General features: G+C 30.3%; 5 protein-coding genes across 6 annotated transcripts in view; 2 read left to right on the top strand and 3 right to left on the bottom strand.

Annotated features, from left to right (window-relative positions):
* The window catches only part of LOC116767928 (A disintegrin and metalloproteinase with thrombospondin motifs 7), a 49345-nt gene extending 44379 nt beyond the window's left edge, over nt 1-4966 (top strand). The window contains exons 13-20 of the mRNA XM_032658468.2: nt 32-162; nt 259-381; nt 891-1039; nt 1595-1710; nt 1788-1902; nt 2330-2498; nt 2872-3005; nt 3630-4966. Of these exons, the coding sequence (XP_032514359.2) occupies nt 32-162; nt 259-381; nt 891-1039; nt 1595-1710; nt 1788-1902; nt 2330-2498; nt 2872-3005; nt 3630-3764 (1072 nt within the window). The 3' untranslated portion in view covers nt 3765-4966. The remainder of the gene's footprint in view (nt 1-31; nt 163-258; nt 382-890; nt 1040-1594; nt 1711-1787; nt 1903-2329; nt 2499-2871; nt 3006-3629) is intronic.
* Nucleotides 4967-5117: 151 nt separating this feature from the next.
* Nucleotides 5118-8852, bottom strand: LOC116767929 (G kinase-anchoring protein 1-like). 2 transcript variants are annotated; one of them, XM_032658472.2, is made up of 7 exons: nt 8632-8852; nt 8334-8514; nt 7823-7939; nt 7511-7697; nt 6969-7271; nt 6748-6887; nt 5118-5930 (listed from the first exon to the last, which is right to left on the bottom strand). In XM_032658472.2, the coding sequence occupies exons 1-7, from the start codon at nt 8634-8636 to the stop codon at nt 5895-5897; spliced, it is 969 nt and encodes a 322-aa protein (XP_032514363.1). In that variant the 5' UTR covers nt 8637-8852; the 3' UTR covers nt 5118-5894. The 2 variants fall into 2 exon arrangements, with proteins under 2 accessions (XP_032514363.1, XP_032514361.1); XM_032658470.2 differs by having other exon boundaries at nt 5118-6624; nt 8632-8851.
* Nucleotides 8853-9175: 323 nt separating this feature from the next.
* LOC116767913 (leucine-rich repeat protein 1) lies at nt 9176-11558 on the top strand. Its single transcript, XM_032658453.2, has 4 exons — nt 9176-9914; nt 9991-10082; nt 10156-10310; nt 10382-11558. Exons 1-4 carry the CDS (start codon nt 9344-9346, stop codon nt 10794-10796), a joined length of 1233 nt encoding a protein of 410 aa, XP_032514344.1. The 5' UTR covers nt 9176-9343; the 3' UTR covers nt 10797-11558.
* Nucleotides 11551-16761, bottom strand: LOC116767912 (putative elongator complex protein 1). Its single transcript, XM_032658452.2, has 8 exons — nt 16313-16761; nt 16024-16243; nt 13398-15840; nt 13126-13292; nt 12724-12937; nt 12345-12549; nt 12123-12273; nt 11551-11682 (listed from the first exon to the last, which is right to left on the bottom strand). Exons 1-8 carry the CDS (start codon nt 16649-16651, stop codon nt 11618-11620), a joined length of 3804 nt encoding a protein of 1267 aa, XP_032514343.2. The 5' UTR covers nt 16652-16761; the 3' UTR covers nt 11551-11617.
* A 1299-nt stretch (nt 16762-18060) lies between these two features.
* Nucleotides 18061-20418, bottom strand: LOC116768253 (large ribosomal subunit protein mL65). The gene is made up of 5 exons (XM_032658935.2): nt 19890-20418; nt 19675-19813; nt 19367-19508; nt 19128-19283; nt 18061-18895 (listed from the first exon to the last, which is right to left on the bottom strand). The coding sequence occupies exons 1-5, from the start codon at nt 20330-20332 to the stop codon at nt 18129-18131; spliced, it is 1647 nt and encodes a 548-aa protein (XP_032514826.2). The 5' UTR covers nt 20333-20418; the 3' UTR covers nt 18061-18128.
* Between the last annotated feature and the right edge of the window lie 127 nt (nt 20419-20545).

Raw genomic sequence — 20545 nt, 5'->3', positions numbered from 1 at the left:
GACACCTTTGTGAACTAAACTATAATATCAGGTACAAAGTTTGCAACACCGATCCGTGCCCTATCAATGAGCCGACGTTCAGGGAAGTTCAGTGCTCCAAGTTTAATAACATGACATACAAGAACGAAACCATCTCCGAATGGATACCATACATTGATCAAGGTTTGAAGTTAATTACATTAAATATTTTTTTTTATAATCTATGGTCATAACATTGTTCAAGGTTTCAAATGGTTCCGTTTTTAAATTTGATTGCAGATAAACCGTGCGATTTACAATGCGTGCCTCGCAATCGGAATGATATAGAGATGATCGGCAGCTTCGTAACAGACGGAACACCGTGCAGACAGGGTCTCGGAGTTCGGGACATGTGTATAGCTGGTACGTATATTTTTTTTTTTTTTGCGAAGGAACTTTTTTATTCTCGTTAAAATTTCTAATAATACAATTTAATTTCTTTAAAAACACTTACGAACACTTAAATTAAATATATATCGAAGTTACTCACCCATTAAAATCACAGACACCAAATCATAATAAAACCCTAATTCATTGACCAATTAGTCAACCCACCGCCCACCCACCCACCTCTACAAGAATTTTTTCGTGGACTAACGCCTTGCTCTAAACATATACAATAAATGCTTAGTAGCATATAAACCAGTCTCGAATCACATAGATTTTTAAATCTCGAATCCAATAAATCCTTAAATGGATTCTTAAATTCTTATTAAACACAAAACTGATTTTGAAAATTCGTTTGTGACTTACAACATTTAATTAGCCCTATATATTCATCCTAAAAAGGGATGACAAACTAGTATTGAGACAAATGAAACTAAAACCTTTAATCTAAAGTTAAAACCTTCCACCTAATAACCGTTGTCCAGGCGTGTGCTACAAAGTGGGTTGTGACTGGATCGTGGACTCTGATGCTGAAGAGGACGCGTGCGGTGAGTGCGGAGGAGACGGCTCCGCGTGTAGGACAGTACAGGGGATATATAACAAGGATACTACTAGACAGTCTGGTTATAGCGAGGTGAGTCCAAACAAAATAAGACACTTTTATCCTCTCAGTCGGTGATCACGGTTAGTGTACAGTAAAGAAAACGTGGGGTAAAATGTAATATTAATATAATGAAATGTCTAATTCATGCAAAAACTATAGTTTTATCTAAATCAAATCAAATTAAATCCTATATTTTTATTATATAATGTTATCGAAACCTTAATATTTCATTAAGGTAAGTTTCTTTCAATATAACATTTAATATAGGATATCTTTTTTGATGTAACGAAAAAATATTTACATAACGAATATTCGAGGAACGCAATCTAAAATGTTGTTATAGCTACAGACTATTTCGTTATTAAAAATATTCCTTTGAAACGTACCGTTGGATACTAAGTTGTTTTTTTATCATTTATTATGCAGATACGAAATCGTAAACTCCGTTGCCCGATTGCAGTTTAATAAAAGACTAAAATTGGTAACGTGCCAAGAAATGTAGACCAATAAATAACGTGAACGTATGGACTTTAACAAGATGTTGCTAACCAAATAATTATTGCTAACCAAAAAATAATTTCATAGGTTGCGGTAATACCAGCTGGTTCTAGAAATGTGAAGATCCAAGAAAAAGTCAGCCCTGGAAACTATATTTCAATCGGAAGCGCTAAATCTAGAAAGATATATCTCACTGGAGCGCGGTGAGATATTTTACAATGCTTAAATAAAATGATGGATTCATATCGTCCTTTAGACTTATTAATATTATATGTTTCAGAAATGCAACATTAACTGAGTACTTCGTAGCCGGAGCTCAGGCGATCTATGAAAGGGACCGTGATTGGGAAAAAGTTAGGATCAGTGGACCCCTTGCTGAGGACATAAAGGTTTATGTGAGTAAATACATGTGTTTATCTTATACCTAATTAACATCCCTTCAAGAAGCTTTAGACCCAGATTCACCAAACTCTGATTGTTAAATCTAAACGAAGCATTTACTAACCAACCTTCAAAAATATAATTAATAGTCTGTCAAAATATTTATGTCGCGTTATTAAATGTAACTTTAAGTAACCGATTACCAATTTATTCGTACTTGTTATAAGACGACCAAATTGAAGTAATCACGTTTAGACACACATATTCATTTTTTAGGTAATAGCATTACTTTTATTCAACACTATCACACAGAAACACACTCAGCGGTTGGAAAAATACAGTCCCATACATTTAAAATATCATACACGATCCCATACTAAAATATGTTTCTACTTTATATCGATTTCATCTTCAAATCTAAATATGTGCCAACCCTAACAGCAACGCATCTTCCGCGGCAAGCATCGCAATCCTGGCGTGACGTATCAGTATACAGTGGACCAACCTAAATCATTGGTCCGCTATCGTCTGTCAGACTGGAGCGCCTGTTCTGTAACCTGCGGCCTCGGGCGGATGTACCGACACTACATCTGCGTGGACCAGCACAACCGTGAGCAACACAAATTAAATTTACTATTCCAACGAAACGAGACAAATTGCGTAAACAAATATTACTAGACTTATTACAATAGTCACGATACCTCCTTAAGACATGGTCATTCATCCATAAATATTATCTCACATAATTTCATTTTTTTATATAATATTTTATAAATTTATGACATAATAAACACTAAATAAACACGTTTTTTATCCATAAAATATTCTCATTGCAAATGTTAGTAACGCTTACGGCTATAAATCCGTTTAATTACAAGAATTACAACTTAAGCTGTGAAAGTTATAATTTTATATCTGTAGTGAAGCAATAGTTATTCTAAATTTGAAAAGTTCTAACACAATAACAATTCAAAAATTTCCAGGTCAAGTTGACCTATCCATGTGTTACCACATGGAGCAACCTCGTCTTGGCGCGTTGGTGCAGCAGTGCCGGTCCGTCTCCTGTACACACTGGTGGGTCGGACCATGGAAACCATGCTCCATTTGCCATATGCCGGTAATTATACATACTTATATAGAAATGGTGTATACTTTTGATATGGGAGACTTCATTTGTATGAATAAATGTATCAGAGAAAATCACAGAGTACCTTAAATAAATAAAAAACGTTTCCTAGTGATAACAAAAACAGAAATTCATATTTTTTTTTGCGTTCGAAAAATGGACTTCATAGCTACATTTATGACACCTCGTTATAAATTACTTTGATTAGTTGCTCTATGTAGTTTACGGTTATATAAACTAATTATTTTTTACCTTACAAATATCATATCGATTCACACCTTTCGCAAAAAAATAAACAAAAACAAACATGCCTGGTGTAAACTTATTACGTTAAATTGTATACTGATTTAGAATGTATAATTTTTAATAATATTTTTGCCACAATAACTTTTGTATGTTAGATTCGTACTTAAAATACCTACTCTATGATATATGAATGTATATTTAAATTACGCTATATATTAAATGTGGTTCTAAATATTTTGTCGTTATGATAAAATGTGTAGGTTCCCTAATATTGGGCAAGTTTTTTTTAAGTGGAATCAGTGGAATAATTAGAAAATAATGGATTATAAGCAATTCTTCACATAAAAAATAACAAAATTGTTGTTGCAGGGCGAGGAAGCTACCAAGAAACGTAATGTCCACTGTGTGAACAAGACATCCAACCAGGTAGTTGACGACTCAGAATGTGATATGTCAACTAAGCCGATAGGCGTTATCAAATGCGCAGACGTACCAGCTTGTTGAACAGAAAGATGCTGGTTTGAAAGGGAAAAGTGTATCTTGTAATATAAATCTCAACAACTTTAACTTGAAAGAGACAAACGGGAAACGATAAGTTTCACCTAACGACACAAAGTGCGATTGTATCGATGCAAATGAGATGCAAAATTCATTGAAGCTGCAAAAAGATATTTACGTTGCGGAATCATTTAAATGCACCAAACGTGCAAGGATTTCTTTTGTTGTGTACGGTGATTTGGAAGTTCGTATTTGAATCCGTTTTATCGTGCGGCTATAAAAAAACTATCCGGGTTGAGGCAAGGCTTAATAATGTTAAGCAATTTGAGACAGGCATTATCACTTACATAACTCGAATAGAATCACTTGCGGGGACGTACAAACTCCAAATCATGGACGTATGTGTCACCGCAATTACCACTTACTGCCATATTATTTAGGTTACGTTTAGTATAACATAGTCTTCGCTTAGTTTTAACTACTAATACATAATTCTGTAACAGTATTAAAGTGGTGTATGTATTTTCTTACACAAAACCGACGTGAACAGTTAGTATATACTATAAAATTTGGACCAAAAATATTTTATAAATCAAATTCACGTTGCCATAATTGCGGTTACTGCCAATATGACACTTGTATGATAAGTAATATTTAAGTTTTTACAAATAATAAAAATTCATATTTTTATACAAATCAATTGCTTCATTAACATCATAAATACATTTATTATATAGTATAGCTAGTCATAGAAAATATATTTTTATAACATCACTTCTCAATCGCAGCGAAACATCCACTCATTTTTTTTTTTCAATGGCAATGATTTATATGTATAAAAATAATGAATTCTTCAAATGCCTATTACTGGAATACCGATATATTTATTATTAACATGTTGTTAGTGTCCTATGTATGTTCAAGTGATTACGCATAATTTAATAATAGTAGGTACTTTATTTATCTTATACCTAACTATATATTTAGGTGTAATCTTGTAAATGAGTTAACTGATGTTTCGGTTCTAAGACTCGTCAGTCAACGGTTTGTCGAACAATTGATACACAATTTTAATTCAAGTTTCTTTATAAACTAACCCTTAGTTGTATAATCATTTATACACTTTTTTTTACAATGTAAAGACAATCACGCTGATATAATTACAATTGTGTATTTAATTAGAGATGGCAATAAAAACGTGCATTGTTCTTATTTTCTTTTATTCGATTTTTTTTCCAGTCCCAAAAATTGATACCTTAAGTAATCGAATCTTGTCCATTTGATAAATATAAAAAAAAAAAAGAAATATAGCAAATTAAAAATCGAAATTATAACCTAAGATTATATTAAAAGCCAAAATAATCATATGGTTTATTATATACCTTAATTTAAAACATCCAAATGATTGAGACATATTTCGTTTTATAAACTACACACATTCAAATTAAATTTTTAACATTACAATGAAATCACAGAGCAAGTAGAGATCGCACAATAATTAAATCAAAAAAAGATTTTAATAATTTAAAAATGTTCACAGTTATATCAGAACTGATAGTAAAACAATCATCAAAAGTTTTTGTAAGAATATAATAAGAAAAATATAGTTATTCATATAAGTAAATAGAGATCTTTTTAAAAATAATACTACCGTATATATGAATGTATTAACTTAATGAGTACATTTTACAGAGTATGCCCTAAAATTTTATAAAAACCATCCCATTTATGATGGCATGTATACATCTTAGACATTGACTTACGTGTAAAGACAACACAATGTAAAACCTAAAAATATAATATAAAAAATACAGTATGAGTAAGCATATTCATTTTTTGCTTTTATTTACAACCTATTATTAGAAAATAAGAAAAAATAATAACATAGTGGCAATCAAATCACATTAAACAAATTTTTTTTTCATATACCAAACATACCGATCATACATACCATTCTAACAACAACTAATTTCATCTTACTGTATCTCTAACACATATAAGATATTATATAGAAATACATGAAGTCGTTTTGATATCCAAATTGACTACTAAGTTAAAAAAATTGCTTACACAGCTAACATTTATAGTATCAAGTGACTTGACATCTAGGCTTAAAAAACGGACGAAAATTCAACTCTATTTGTCCCTCTCAGAATTCCATCCTTTTTTCTTCTGAAAAAGACATAACCACTTCATTTATTGCCTACCTTTTAAGTGGTTCTTACAAATCACGAACAACGTTGAGAAGGCAATTTCAACAAAGTAACAGAATAAAGACAAAGTCAAAAAGTATTACCATGTTTTAAAATGAAAAAAGCTATTTACTACAAATAAATTCTTGAAGCAAAATAACATAGAAATGTTTGTCCATAAAGTACGGATATCACTACTAAATGTCATGAACATTATATAAAAAAATATATATTGAAATCAATAGACAAAAAAAAACTACTGAAAATATATAAATAAGGCCATTTACATACAAATTGAACTGAATTTAACAATTTAAATGTAATCCAATCAAATGGTTCAAAATAGAATATAAGAAAAAAAAGCGTACATATTATTAAAACTCAAATTACTAACCATCATATATAATGATAATAAATAAGTTTCTTTTTTATAAAAGTTATAAATATTACTGGCTAATTAGTCATTGTTCGGAAAGAAAATTTAAGCTTTTATAACAAAAATAAATGTAAACAACTTTGCACTTTTGCGATTTTTTTTATTCATATTTTGTCAAGAAGTAATTAAATTTTATTTATATATATGTTTAAATAGTTTCAGAGCTTGTATCCTTTGCAAGGATAGCCTCAGATGACACATCAAAGCGTACTATACTTTTCTTTTTACTTGGAATTTTCTGAAAGTATTGTAAACAAAACATAATAAAAACCATAAAAAAAAAAAAACAAAAAAAATATGAACAAAAATATTTAAATTTAGAAATTAAAAATATCTATGTCATTTATAAACATTATTTTACCTTGTCTTTGATCCTTGAATCTGTATTCCGTGATCTTTCCTTTTCAAGTTCTGTGTGAAGAGAAGCAATATCAGCCGTCAATTCTGATTGGAACGATCGAAGTTTTTCCACCTCAATTAATATTTCCGCCTTATCTTTCACTTAAAAAATAAAAAGATTATACTTTAAAAATATAAATACTTGAAGATTTTGCTTCAACATATATACTTAAGTCTACTTACTTTCACCCTGTCCAAGTATGTTGCAAAGTTTTTTATTCCTTGATTTCACTGTTAAAAGCTCTCTCTTTAAATCTGCAATCTCCTGTTTAAGGGCTGCTATTTCTTTATCCTTTTTCTCCAATGCTTCTGTAAATTGAATCCTTGTAATGATCTCATCTGAAACTGTCTGATGACGCACCCTAGTAATTATCTTCTCTTTCAGGAGCTCATTCCTTGTGTCACTTTGGACTCTGTCAAAGAATTTCGTGTCTTTTTCGGGCTTTAAGTCAATGGATGAATTTTTCTCTGACATGACATTAACAACTACAACAAAGAAAAAGGCATATTAAAAGGCAGACAAATCAAAATAATATAAATAGTTTTTTTTGTAAAATTTTATAGACATCAAAGTATCTGCATGAATTGAGAAAAAATATTTGTCTTTATTATAACAAAATAAATAAATAATAACCTTTGTTAAAAACATAAAAGGTATAGAAATACAAAAATATTATAATGTTCTGTAGCTAAACAGAAATCTATTGGTGAAAAAAACTGCTTACAATTAGGTTCCTCTCCATGGGTGATCATGTCATTGAACTGTTCAAGACTCATGACATTCTTCTTTTTCTGTTTCTTGTGGCCAGGGCGTGTTTGTTCCTCTAATTTCTTTACCAAATCAGCCTCTTGTTTTAATTGTTGGTAAACATCCTTTTTTTCTTCATAGTCAAGCTTGGAAAGCAATATTGCCTACAAAATACACCAATTTTTGATGGGACAGATAAAATTAAGATGAAAGAACACATCTCTATTATTTCGCAAAGTTATTGCAACAGCGTTATATAGTTATTATTATATTGCAAAACGTAATTTACCTCCTGGAGTTGTGTTTCAAAGTTTCCATCAACAATTTCTTCATCCTTTTGCTTCCACATCTCCCATTGTTCAGTTGTAGCTTCTACGGGCTTATGCTTACGCTTTTTCCCCAAACTCTGAAATATAACTTTATGTCAACTGAGTAACCAGTAATATGTGACTGAAGTAATTCTCATAGAACTCTTCAATTGTACTTAGCTAACTAGTTGTAGAAATTTAGAAAATGCAAAAATCAAACAAACATTCAAAAGCACTCAAAAACAATAAAACAACATTTTATTTTGATAATAATTTTTACCTTTAGTTTACTTTAATTACTATTCTATTTTCGATAAAACTAATTTGTCTTATTTACCATTAAAAAAAATCCTTTAATATATTTTGACTTCTATCCAAATTCTGATATATGCATAAACATTCTAGATAAATACGTAATAAATAGAAACATTTAACATAATAGGTATGTATAATAGAAAATACGATAAAATTATGCATAATATTTTAACTTACTGGCTGAGGTTTAGTGTTGGTTATTTTTAAAGGCTTTTTAGGTGGCTCTGCCTTTTTAGGTGGAGGAGTTTTATTTTTTTTGTTTTTTTGACTATCGTTAGAAGCTTGTTCATCGTCTTCTATTTTCAGGCCGGCAAAACGAGATTGAACTACTAGTGTAGACATTTTTCGCAATGGTTCACTTAAAAAGGATTAACTATTAAAACTAAAACATCAGAATTAACTCAAAATTTTCTTTACTAATATTTTATAAAATCATATACTTTTATTTATTTTATACAAGAAAAAAATTCTATACCTCATAGTTTTAAGATGCCGCACAGTCAAATATGGTGTGAATCAAGATATATACCCACGACAATATGTAACTAGAACTTAATTCTTTTTACTTATTTCTTTTGTATATGCTATTTTTAGGAATTGTTTACTATATTATTCAAATTTAATATTTGCACAAATATATGTAAATTGTTAGACCGACCCGGATGTTGACATTTGACAGAAAAAAAAACATATTTTATTAGAAACAAGTCAATCTTAGGCTGGTAAATTCTAATAGTGAATCTAAATTCTAAAATTAATATCAGTCACAACATCACTATCAGAAATAATTAAATAATAATTATAATGGTTGATTACACAAACTGTCAACTGTTGTTTGTTAGATAATAACAATTGCTACCAATACCCTATTTAATTGTTTTATTATTCTCGTTATCTATTTCAAAATATGAGGATAATTATTTTCTTCTATAAATAAGAAATCATATATTGTTGATTGATAGCCAAATTGCTTATCTCTACATGATTTAAAAGTCATTTTTGACTCTCTGACGGTTGATCGATTGTTATTTGACATAAATTTTTCATTCATTTATGTTTCTGGTCGGACCGATTAATGTGGAACTAAGCCTTATTGTTTTGATCGCATAAAAGATTTGGCGGGTACTGGATCGAGAATTGGAAAACGTTATGTCTTATAAAATTATTTAATTTTTAACCAAATAAAAATGAAACTGCAGTGTCAAGTGGAAGTTGTTAATAGAAAACATTTTAGTTTAGACGTAAGACCAAAGAATAAGTATTTAAAGTCGACACTTGCTTTAGGAAAGGAACCAAAAGATGATAAAGGATACTTTATTTTGCATTTTTCTACTGTTAATAAACAAGGGACAAAATATAGAGTCAGCGATATGAAGAATGTCTTTGTGAAATTTTTAAACGAAGGCAAAGTTACACTGCGCTTTACTGAACCATGTCATGATTTATGCATAAGAAGTGAAGTAATACAATTGAAGAGTTTCATGAGATTACTTCAATCATGTATTACTGGTGACTCAGCTAACGTAAAACTTTCCGAACTGTCCTCCCTGGGACTAGTATCTAAAGATATGGCTCCAACTAAATTGACAATTAACAATCGATCTGAATTTCCCGCTAAAGGACTGCCCAGAACTCTTGAATCTCTCTATATTGTTGGTCTTAATCTTTGCAATTTTCGAAGAGACATACTTCTACTAAACCATCTGGCTATTCTTGATTTGAGTAAGAATGAAATTGAGAAAATTCCTCCTGAATTTGGTAAGATATACAAAAATACTTTAAAAATACTTTTTTACATAAAAATAATAGTGAAAGTGAATCTGTATGTTTTTAGGGAGACTACCTAATCTATGTGAACTCTACTTATCAAATAATTCCTTAGGACAAAAGGAAGACTTTGACTGGAGATGGCTCTTAGGACCTGGGGTATTTTTAATTTTTATTTTATCATATATCTAAATCACTTGTTTCTTTTATTCTACATACATTTTTTTTGTAGATTTCTAAAAAGCTGAAACTTTTGGACCTTTGTGCAAATAAAATATCTATGCTACCCAAAGATATTTGGAAACTTCAGAACTTGGTCACATTTAAGATAGACTTCAACAAACTGGAACGGCTACCACCAACTATAGGTCGCATTCAAACCCTGAGGTATGATAAAACTTTTATTTAGATTTTTATTTTTACCGAGTTTTAATAACATTTTATGTGATTGATTTCAGATATTTTTCAGTTTCTAATAACAATTTGGTTACACTGCCATGCAGTCTGATGCAATGTAGACTAGAAACTATTGATTTGTCATCAAATAAATTTAATTCTGATACAGTAGGTGCAAAAATGGCTAATTACACACCATGGGAACTATGTGCCCACACCTTGGTACACATTGCAGCTAAAGCAGTGTTAAGAAATAAGCTCTATTATGCACCAAACATAGTACCATACACATTAGTGGAGCTAATGGACAATGCCAATATGTGTGTTTGTGGTAAGCCAGTGTTGAATAATGCGAGATTTATTATAAAGGAATTTCAGCTGAAAGATTTCTTTAGGGTTGTCGTTTTTGATAACAACGGTGATAGCTCTGTTGGTTTTGAGTGCTTCTTTTGTTCACCAAAATGTTATGCCAGATGATATTTGCTTTTATTAATCTGCATTGGAACTGCAGATTAATAAAATAATTACGCCATTCCATAATGAGACCTCTATGAACCATTGGAATATTTGATTTGGAAAATGACCTTTTTAATATAAATTTCTACTGTGGTTTAAAAATTATTGGTAAAGTTATTAACTTATTGCAATGCATGAACTTGCGAAATGTCTTTTTAAATTCTTTATAATTATAAAGTTTGTGTGCATACAATTGAATTTTAACAGTCATTTCTAGTAATAAGTATATTTCTTAGAATTTATCTATGTAGTAACCATTTTGCTTCTAAATATTCTTTTTGCCAAATGTTTATATTACTATAAGTGGCTATGAAGATATTAATGTAACATGTTATTTAAATACTTTATATTGTTAGAATAAATTAAATAATTAATTAATAATCATATAAGTTATTACGATTTATAAATGTGACAACAATTTGCTAATTATTATGGTGTATCTGAAATATTTCAGACAGAAGCTGGGCCCTTCTGTTATAATATATCCTTTGTAATCAATTTTAATTAAAGGACCATATGACTTTTACCACAGATACAACAAAAAGCTTAGCAGTATAGTGTAAGATAATCCAAATTTTAGATCTCATCCATTGTAATTATTGTGTAATGATAATGCAAGTGTAATTTTTAAATAATTTTTAATCCAGGCTTTTGCATAATCCTCAGTATATGTTAGGAAGTCTATAGTTGTGTGTCATATTGTAATAAAATACTCTTTATATATTTCTTTTTTATTTACTTTCTTTAAAAAATTATTTACATTCCTTTACATATTAGTAACGCTAGTTAAGTCCATCGAGCATCCATGGTATATCATGTATAACAGGCGCTATTCTTATTTGAGGTTCTGAAAAAAATATATAGATAATTTGATGTTAAGATAAGCCAAAAAAAAGCATAAAGCATAAAAAAAAACATTTTGTTCCTTTTTTTGGAAGTACATATTTTTTTGTTGTGGACTCAATTTGACGAGTTCATTGTTTTATATCTAATTTATAAACAAACATTTTAACGTCTCTTGAATAATGCAAGGAAAAGAAATTAATGTTATGCCATAACTACAGAATATAGATTTTTTTTCAGATATCTCGTTTTTTTAAATATTTTTAATTAAATTTTGAATCAAGGACATATTTAATTACAGTTGATGTTACTTGTTTAGTTTATTAGTTCAGAATAATTTTTAGAGCTACAAGACACTGGCAGAATATAATGTACACGTCTTTGCACGGATCAAAGCCATATCTGTAACAACCAACCAACCAATTCTAGAGCTCTTACACTTACCGAGAGTAGCCATTCCCTGAGGTATCACACTGCAACCTTCTGGTACATTTTCTGCTTCAATGGCCGCGTTTGTAGCTTCTAAAGTGAAATTATTGTTCCAAATCTGTCTAAAGCTTTCTTTCATATCTTTAAGTAATTTTCCGAGACTCGACTAAAAAAAACAACAAATGTATAGAATTATCGAATTTTTACAGTAAATTATCAAATTTTTTTAACAATCACCTGCAGATCTAATGCCTCCTTATTTTTTTCTAAACAACATAAGGCAATATTAAGTTCCTTTATTGGTAAACGCATATCAAATGTTGTTGTTATTAAGCTGTGTAAGGCTAAAACCAGTGCCGTGTCTTCATACTGTGAACCTTCCTTGAGCGATGCCACCTTACGTTCGTGCTTCCTGCGATTTTTACTCGATCGGTATGACCTCCTAGAAATATATATTATTTAAATATACAAATTTGAGTAGCAATCGATCATGATCTAAAGATAAAATAATTTCAACTCTATTATCTAATGCTAATATAATGCCCTTGTGGTGTGTAGATACAAAGTAGCTTAAAAATAGACAAACTCTATTTTGGTCAAAAAAGGACAATCATACCCAGAGCCTGAAGATGCAATTGTGCTGCCAGCATCAGAATATAAATCACAATCCCTCGTAGCGAACGAATCATAGTTTTCAACGGGTTTTTTGCTTTTATTATCTCTAACGACTTGAAGACGATTTCTGTACGTAATAAATTTTTTCGTGTTGGTTTCCAGCAAGTCCTTCGTGTTGTTGTATTCATTCATAAGAGATGGCAGCAAATTTTTGACTGCAAATATAAACATCACACGTTTTGATTTACAAGCTACAATGGTTTTAAAAATCAAGTCTTCAAAATACAGAAATAATAAAAATCTTTCCCGATATATGAATTCCTAATTTTAATTTACTTTCTTATTTACTTATCACACTATTTGACGGATTCAGAAAACTTTAAAAGCTCTTAAAGACGCTTACCAATTAAATCTCTCTTATTGTATTTTGAACTTAATCTTAAAGCGGTTTTATATTGGGCACATTCAATAGCCATGCAAATTACTTCTTCACCATCTTCACTTATTGTGTCTAAAACTGTCAATGCCTCTGTATACCTCTTTTCGTCTTTTAATGCTGTTGCAATATCCCTAAAATGAATATAATATATATATAAATAAATAAAATTTTGAACTCTTGTCTACATGCCTCAAAAGCATTAAACACTGAAAATACTACAATATTAGAATGCTCACCAACATAAGTCTTTTAATTCTTGCTTTGTTTTATTTTGGGCTAAATTCAGAACTAATTCCCACTCAAGTGCGTCTTTGTAACATTCAATGGCTTTATCAATATTTTTAGCCGTTTCATATACAATACCAGCCTCTACATATTGTTTTTTCAATTTTAAGTATAGTCCAAAGTCATCACAAATCTGTTTGTATATTTCATCATCTTTACTAAAGAGGTCCAATGCCTCTCTATAAAGACTGTGATATTTAACAAACGTTTTTAACTCCTCATATCTAGATGCACCACATTTTGCAAGGGATTGGACGGCCTTATCAAATCTCTTTAAATGTTTGTTTATTGTGAATCTTTTATAATTTTCATCCATTTCATTTAATTCATTCAGCATAGCAACATATTCTTTTGGGTCCTTCTGTGATTTGTTAGCAACCAATAAAACAAGATCAAAGTCATACATTCCAAGTGCAACATCAAATAGTTGATCAACATTCACCATATATAATAAATATTTTAAGGCCTCATCTGAGGTCACTGGTAATTTTGAACCAGCGGATTCTTGTAATTTAAGTTCTTTTATTACATTTAATGCCTTTTCTAGGTCATCTATTGTATTTTTCTTCACGTAAGTCGTCAGCAACGGTAATATTCTTTCCTTACTATCAGTTGAGGAAGACAAACAATTCCTTAAAATACCACATACATTATGTATTTTTCTTGAAGATTCTACATCAGTAGTACTTTTTCGTTCAGGATAGCTGCTCGAATACATAGTTCGAGTAACATCTTCATTTTCAAGGTCTGATAAGAAAAGGCTTAGCCATGAATTATTTTTTATAGATGCTAGAAAAACATTTATGTTCTCTATAAAAAGTTTAGGATTGTGATCATATATCAAATTAAGGTTTATTCTTTGCTTCCTCATTAAATCAAAGGCTTCATAATACTTTAATGAGTCAAGGTATTCACCAATAATTTTTAGTGACAGAGGTCTTGGTTGTATTGTTTCTAAATTTCCTCTGGGCATTTGGAAAACAGTTCTTGTATCATTGGGCACTGAAATAACCAACTTAGCTCCTCTTTCCACTTTCCTACTATAAACGTTGGGTGATTCAGTTTTTTCGTACGATTCCAATGCATTTAGACCCATTTTTGTGAGTTCAATACAAAGAAGCATATGTTTCAAGGTTGTCAATAAAAGATAACTGGTATGAACATAAAAAGAGTTCACATTATTCATGACTAAACTATTGTTTATGTACAAGTGTCCCTTGTGTGAAAGTCCCAAGAAATATATATCATTATCCACAGACAAAACGCTAAACATAGGACACGTTTCTGGTAGTACTATATCTTGTGGCTTAATAGTATTATCTGAACTGTATTCTAAAATTTCACCAGTATCCATTTGCAAAAAAACACTCGTAGTTATTAAGGGATGGCTAACAAAGTGTGTTAAAGCAGAAGGTATTAACTGTTCACTGTGTCTCACTAAATTTTCTGAGGATATTTTGTATTGAATAATTTTGTTATTATTGTCATTATCAACTGCAGCACATAATACAGTCTCACAATCCAACCAATGCCAATTATAAAATTGGAAAGAAAAATCAGATTTTTCACAATGTATTATTTTAGTTATTTTATATTCAAGGGGATTCTTCTTTGTTTGTTCCATAAACACTAATTTGTCATTCATACATATGAAAAATGAATTCGAGTCGAGGTAACTGGGTGCAAAATGGAGAGAATTTATTGTAGAATCAAATTCCATTTCAAAGCCAGCCATTGGTGGTGGCACAACTGTATATCTAAAAGCAGTGAGTAATACTTTGTTTCCATCTATCACAGATACAATTGCATCATCTTTATCTGATCTTCCATTGCTGTGATTTATATCAAAAATCCAAGTATATGCGAGGTACTGACCATTTTCTAATATAAGATGCATTTTTTTGTTATTTGCAACATCAAAATCATTATCCCACATGAGTTTAGTAATTTTCTGGTCAGCATTGAAATATAATTGCTGTTTAAGATACCAATGGTAGTTGCTTGATGTAAAGAGTAAAATCTGTTGAGTATTATCAGCTTTGTCTGTGCATAATAGAGTCAAGATCTCAGAATCTGAGCTCCAGAAGATATCTTCAACAGTGGTAGTTGAATTAACAGGTATTACAAATTCTCCATGTTTAAGACCGTTTTTCTCAAAGAATGAAACAAGGTACTTTTCAGGGAGTTTTTGCGTAGTTGCTATTAAATTTCCACTAGGCCTCCAAGACAGGTTTGCTTCAAGCCCAGGTTGTTTTTCACTTGTATACTGCAAGTTACCTTCTCTGTCAAATACTTTAAATCTTCTTATGCCCTCAATAACAAAGCCAACAGCAAACAAGTTTCCATCCCCTCTCCATGAGATAATAACCCTATTATTAGATTCGATCATGTTGCCTGAAAAAAACCCAATTATGACACTAGTTAACTTAATTTATAATTTTAAATTATTTATGTATATTTATCTATTGACATTGTTATTAAGTGTTTATACAATTATACAATTTAGTGATGGTAGGCATATTAGAAATATTGTTGTGGCCTACTACAATTATAGATAAGACATTTTTGTAACTTTACCTACAACCTCAGTTTGTGCCTTTGCCGCTTGTTTTCCTTCCGATCCATGGAATTGGGTTTCTTTCTTTCCCCAGCCAACAGTTATAAATTGTTTTTCTCCAAAATCTTCACTCAGCAAATAATATTCATTTATTGGGTCAAATGTGCAAGACATTAATATCACTTTCAGATCTTTGGTTACCAGTGTTAATAGTTCTTGATCTGGACTCCACTCCATAGCCTATTAAAAAAGAATATTAAGAACATGTTCTAATGAAATTTTAATTAATGAAAGACATGTGCTACACACCAGTAATCCATTTCCACAGATGCCAGCCAGGTCGCAGGTACTCCCAAAATCATTAATAGTAAATAGCTCCCCATTTGACAAACCTATACTTACAGAATTGGATAATGATAGAAAGGAAACATTAACTGGTAAGTTTTCTTCTACTGCTTCATTTGGAAGGTTAGTAAACCACTTTTTATTGCCGTCGCTGTCAAAGCAGCTTACAACACCATTAACCGAACACACGAAGAATTCACCGGTGGAAGAATCGTCAGGATGGCCGTAACCAACAAAAAATGTATCATTACATTCTATTATTCGTTTCTTTGTCGAAACTTTCCACAAACGCAAGTTCTTCATGTTGTTTGTATGTTGCTTGTTATCATAAATTTTATTATTTCTTTATGAAAAAGATATAACCCGTATTATAATAAATAAACGTGTTTTTAGTTTTGTGTATGACATTTGACGTCAATGTGACAGACATTTATGATTTAGGTTTGTTTCTTAAAATTCGTGTTGATATCTGATATTTTAGCTACTACTGTTAATAAATATTAAATATTCATAAAAATCATTTATAAGATTGAATATTCAAATTACACCCTAAATAACTTTGTTCATAATAGGATGGAGTAATTACTTTAATTCAATTTATTTGGATTCTTCTATTAACTTTTAAGCAACTAAAATTCTTCCAACTTATTTTCAAATTCCTCTAAATAGATCCTAACGGTTTGTGAATTGTGGATCTCCCATTTTTTTAGTTTAGTTTTTCAGGAATGGATATTAGTTTGTATAGGCTGCGTTTTTTAACAAAGTTTTGGACATGGACCAAACTGACAATGTGAAAAAATAAGTTAAAAAAAATATCAGTCTTTAAAGGAAATAAAAAGTAATATTCCTTATAGTGGGCGAGGTTTAAGCTGAGCCTTGCATTTGTGTGAGTGAAAGTAAAAGTATAGTCAGACAAAAAAACTTGTAGAATAGATTTTTTTTTAATTAGATACATAACATAAGTAAGAGAGCTATTCAAGATTTAAAATAAAATAATCAAAGCTTGTTAAAAGCCAGGTGTAAATATTATGTGAAGAAAAATAGACTAATTTATGAATTCAAAATGTTAAAAAAAAAAATACGATTTCTTCCTCAATTTATATTTTTATATTATTAATTTCTTTAAAATAACTATTTAAATTAAACAAAATATCTTTTACTTGGTTATTTAAAGGTTTAAGTATGGTTCGTCTATTTGTATTAGAATCAATTTTAGGAACAAATAGAATACAAAAACTAAATATGAAGTACTGAATAACGTCCCGCTGCTACCAGTACAAAGGGTGAAGTGCGGAAGGTGCGAAGCGAAGTAAAAGCAGTATAAACCGGTTTAAACCTAGCAAAGCACGTGGCACGCACAAATTTGACTTCACACCTACACTATTGTGTGCACTCACATAAATGCAAAGCGCAGCTTACGCCTCACGCACGATACATGGATATTTAACGATTTAAACCCAGAGGTTCCTATATAACAATTATATTTTTTTATAAGGATTAAAAAATCACACTCCTTAAATAAGTTTGTGGGGATTTTTAAAATAATGTGCTATTATCAAAATAAACATATTTAAAAAGTTGACCTATATAAAGATAAATTCCAAGAACTATAACACCTTGGTTGTTACAATATTCACTGTACGGTATGAAAAATTACCTAAGTTTATATGAAAATTTAATTAAAACTTAATAACTAAATAAAATAAGCAGTATATCATTAAATTAAGCATTTATTTTTATACACTAAACTTACTACAAGACTGATAGATGGATACAAATTTTACACTTTTGGATAGTAAGTAGTTTCAAACTTCTTTCTACATTTCGGATATGGCCTCAATGCCTTGGGAATATAAGGTGGCAAATGGTCGTCCAATCTTCTAATAAATGGATCGAAACCCAACTCAAATGGCCTTCTCTTAGCTTCAAAGAATCTCGTATTGTGTTGTATTTTATATATTTTCTCCCATAAGTATATTTCTGGCAACAAGTTATGTTTAGGTCTATTTGACATCAAATGTTTGTATGTTGATTCTAGCCACGATCGTTTATTATCATCTTCTATATCTGCTACAAACTGTTCTTCCTTCCCAAGGTAGGGTTTCATATCATGTTCTCTCTCTTCCGGAGCATTCAAATAAAACTGAACAAGCATTTTTAATACATCATCATTTAAACCTTTTACTTTACCATCTTCAATTGTGTCATAAAGATTCATGGGTTTTGTACCCATGCAGATGTTATGTTTAGGATTATCAAGATTGTCATCATGCATAGAAATTGTGTTTAGCTGATATACATAAAATGACATTAAATTTCCATTTGTTATAACAGTTTGAGTTACTAATGGGTAAGTTAGGTCATTGTAAGTAGTGAACCCTTGATAGTTGGCTTGGGCTAATAGCCAACCAAAACTAGACTTCATAGCTTGACAATGGAGAGCTTCTAAATTATCTTCAGTACCGAAAGACTGGGGTCTAACCAACAAGTGACCTCGTCCATGGTAAGAAATGAGGCCGAATTCATCAAAATCACCTGGCCAGAATCCTGTGTAATACAATGGTATGAAATTAAATAAAAAAGCAAAACTGATAACCTGACTTCAATAGAGCTTGGAAAACTAAAAACTTTTTTATTCTACACAATTACACTACATTTAAAAACAAATACTATAGAAATATTATGAAAACAATTCTTTAAGGCGAATTTAAAATAATAAGTAGGTATTTTGTGCTTTTATTTTCTCAGAAGCTATCTCTTATAATTGTGTAATACAAACCTGGAATATTTGTGCCATGTCTATAGTCTGTTACATAGCCAACACTTTTAGGAATGGTAGAAAATTTTGCAACTTTAAATTCTGGGTTCTCACATTCGCTATATGGAATCACTGGTTTCAGTGGTAAATGATTTCTCAGAGTCAACAAAGGAATACCTAAAAATTTTTTTGTGAGTTGTCAGTTCAAACTCTTAAAAACAATTAAGTTATTACATATTTTATTCCAATGCTAATTTTACCCAAGTATTGCACGGGTCTGTTCAAAGGTTGCTGTGCATCTTCCACACTCCATCCCCTCTTCCTCCTGGAAGAAATCAATTTTGGAGGAAGATCAACCCCGCCAACAAACCAGAACGCTTCATGTCTTGGATCATAGTCCACCTAAAATACAATATAATGAATCAACTCATTACAATATCATAAAATTAATTTAATATTATATTATATGAAGCATAATAATAACAAAATGTTATAAGATTGAATAAAACTTGTATATAAATTACATATATTATTTGCTTTTGTATCAATATTGTGAATGAAAATATACCTGTGAGGATAATATATGTGAGACTTTATCTGATAAATTGTTTGTTATAATTCTGTTAATCTGTTTAACTATATTTCTTGTTTGTGCATTTTCCCTTTGCTCTTCTTCAGTCTTTTCTAGTACTGTGGTAATTTTTCGCCTAAAAAGGATATGCTTTTTAATAATTTTTTAAAAATTTAAAAATTTATTAAACACTTCAACTATAATAGACATACTGTATTCCTTCATTTTCAATAACAATACAATCCTCAATTTGGGACTTTATTTCTTGCACTACAGTATCAGCCATGGAAGATGAGTCTTGGTAGACATCAGGAAGGCTCTCTACAGGTTTAAAGTGGGTTCTTGTATAATATTGAACCAAAGGCATTGCATTGTATGGTATTTTATCTTCGTTTAACATTACGCATTCCCAACCATAATATCGCGGCATATTTAAAGCAATTTGTTTTTCTTCAACTGTGTTAATGTTTTTGATATTTTGGCGGGTTGTTTCCCTTTCACGTTTCTTTTTTCCGTTTGGAGTCATATCCAATATAGGTGGATAGTTTGGTTGATCCGTATACTCATCCTGTTCCCTTTGTAAAGCCTGTGCATACCGTCTCGTAATCAATTGTTTTAATTTTGGAAATGTCCTATGTACTTTTAATAGCTGCATTTTTATTCTTTTCTTTTATAACCATCAGAATTTAGACCCAACACTGAAATTCATAGGTTATTATAATTTATAACTGTTACTGTCAAATATTGCACAGATTTTGTTGTCTGTCAAGGAATTAAGAATTCATCAAATATTACATAAATATTGAATAAAAGGATATATTTTTTATTTTCACTGCTATTTTAAATATGAATTTATATTACATTTTAT

The sequence above is a fragment of the Danaus plexippus genome, chromosome 19 (assembly GCF_018135715.1).
Source record: "Danaus plexippus chromosome 19, MEX_DaPlex, whole genome shotgun sequence".
NCBI classification, from domain to species: Eukaryota; Metazoa; Arthropoda; class Insecta; order Lepidoptera; family Nymphalidae; genus Danaus; species Danaus plexippus.
This window is presented reverse-complemented; position numbering and strand designations above follow the sequence as displayed.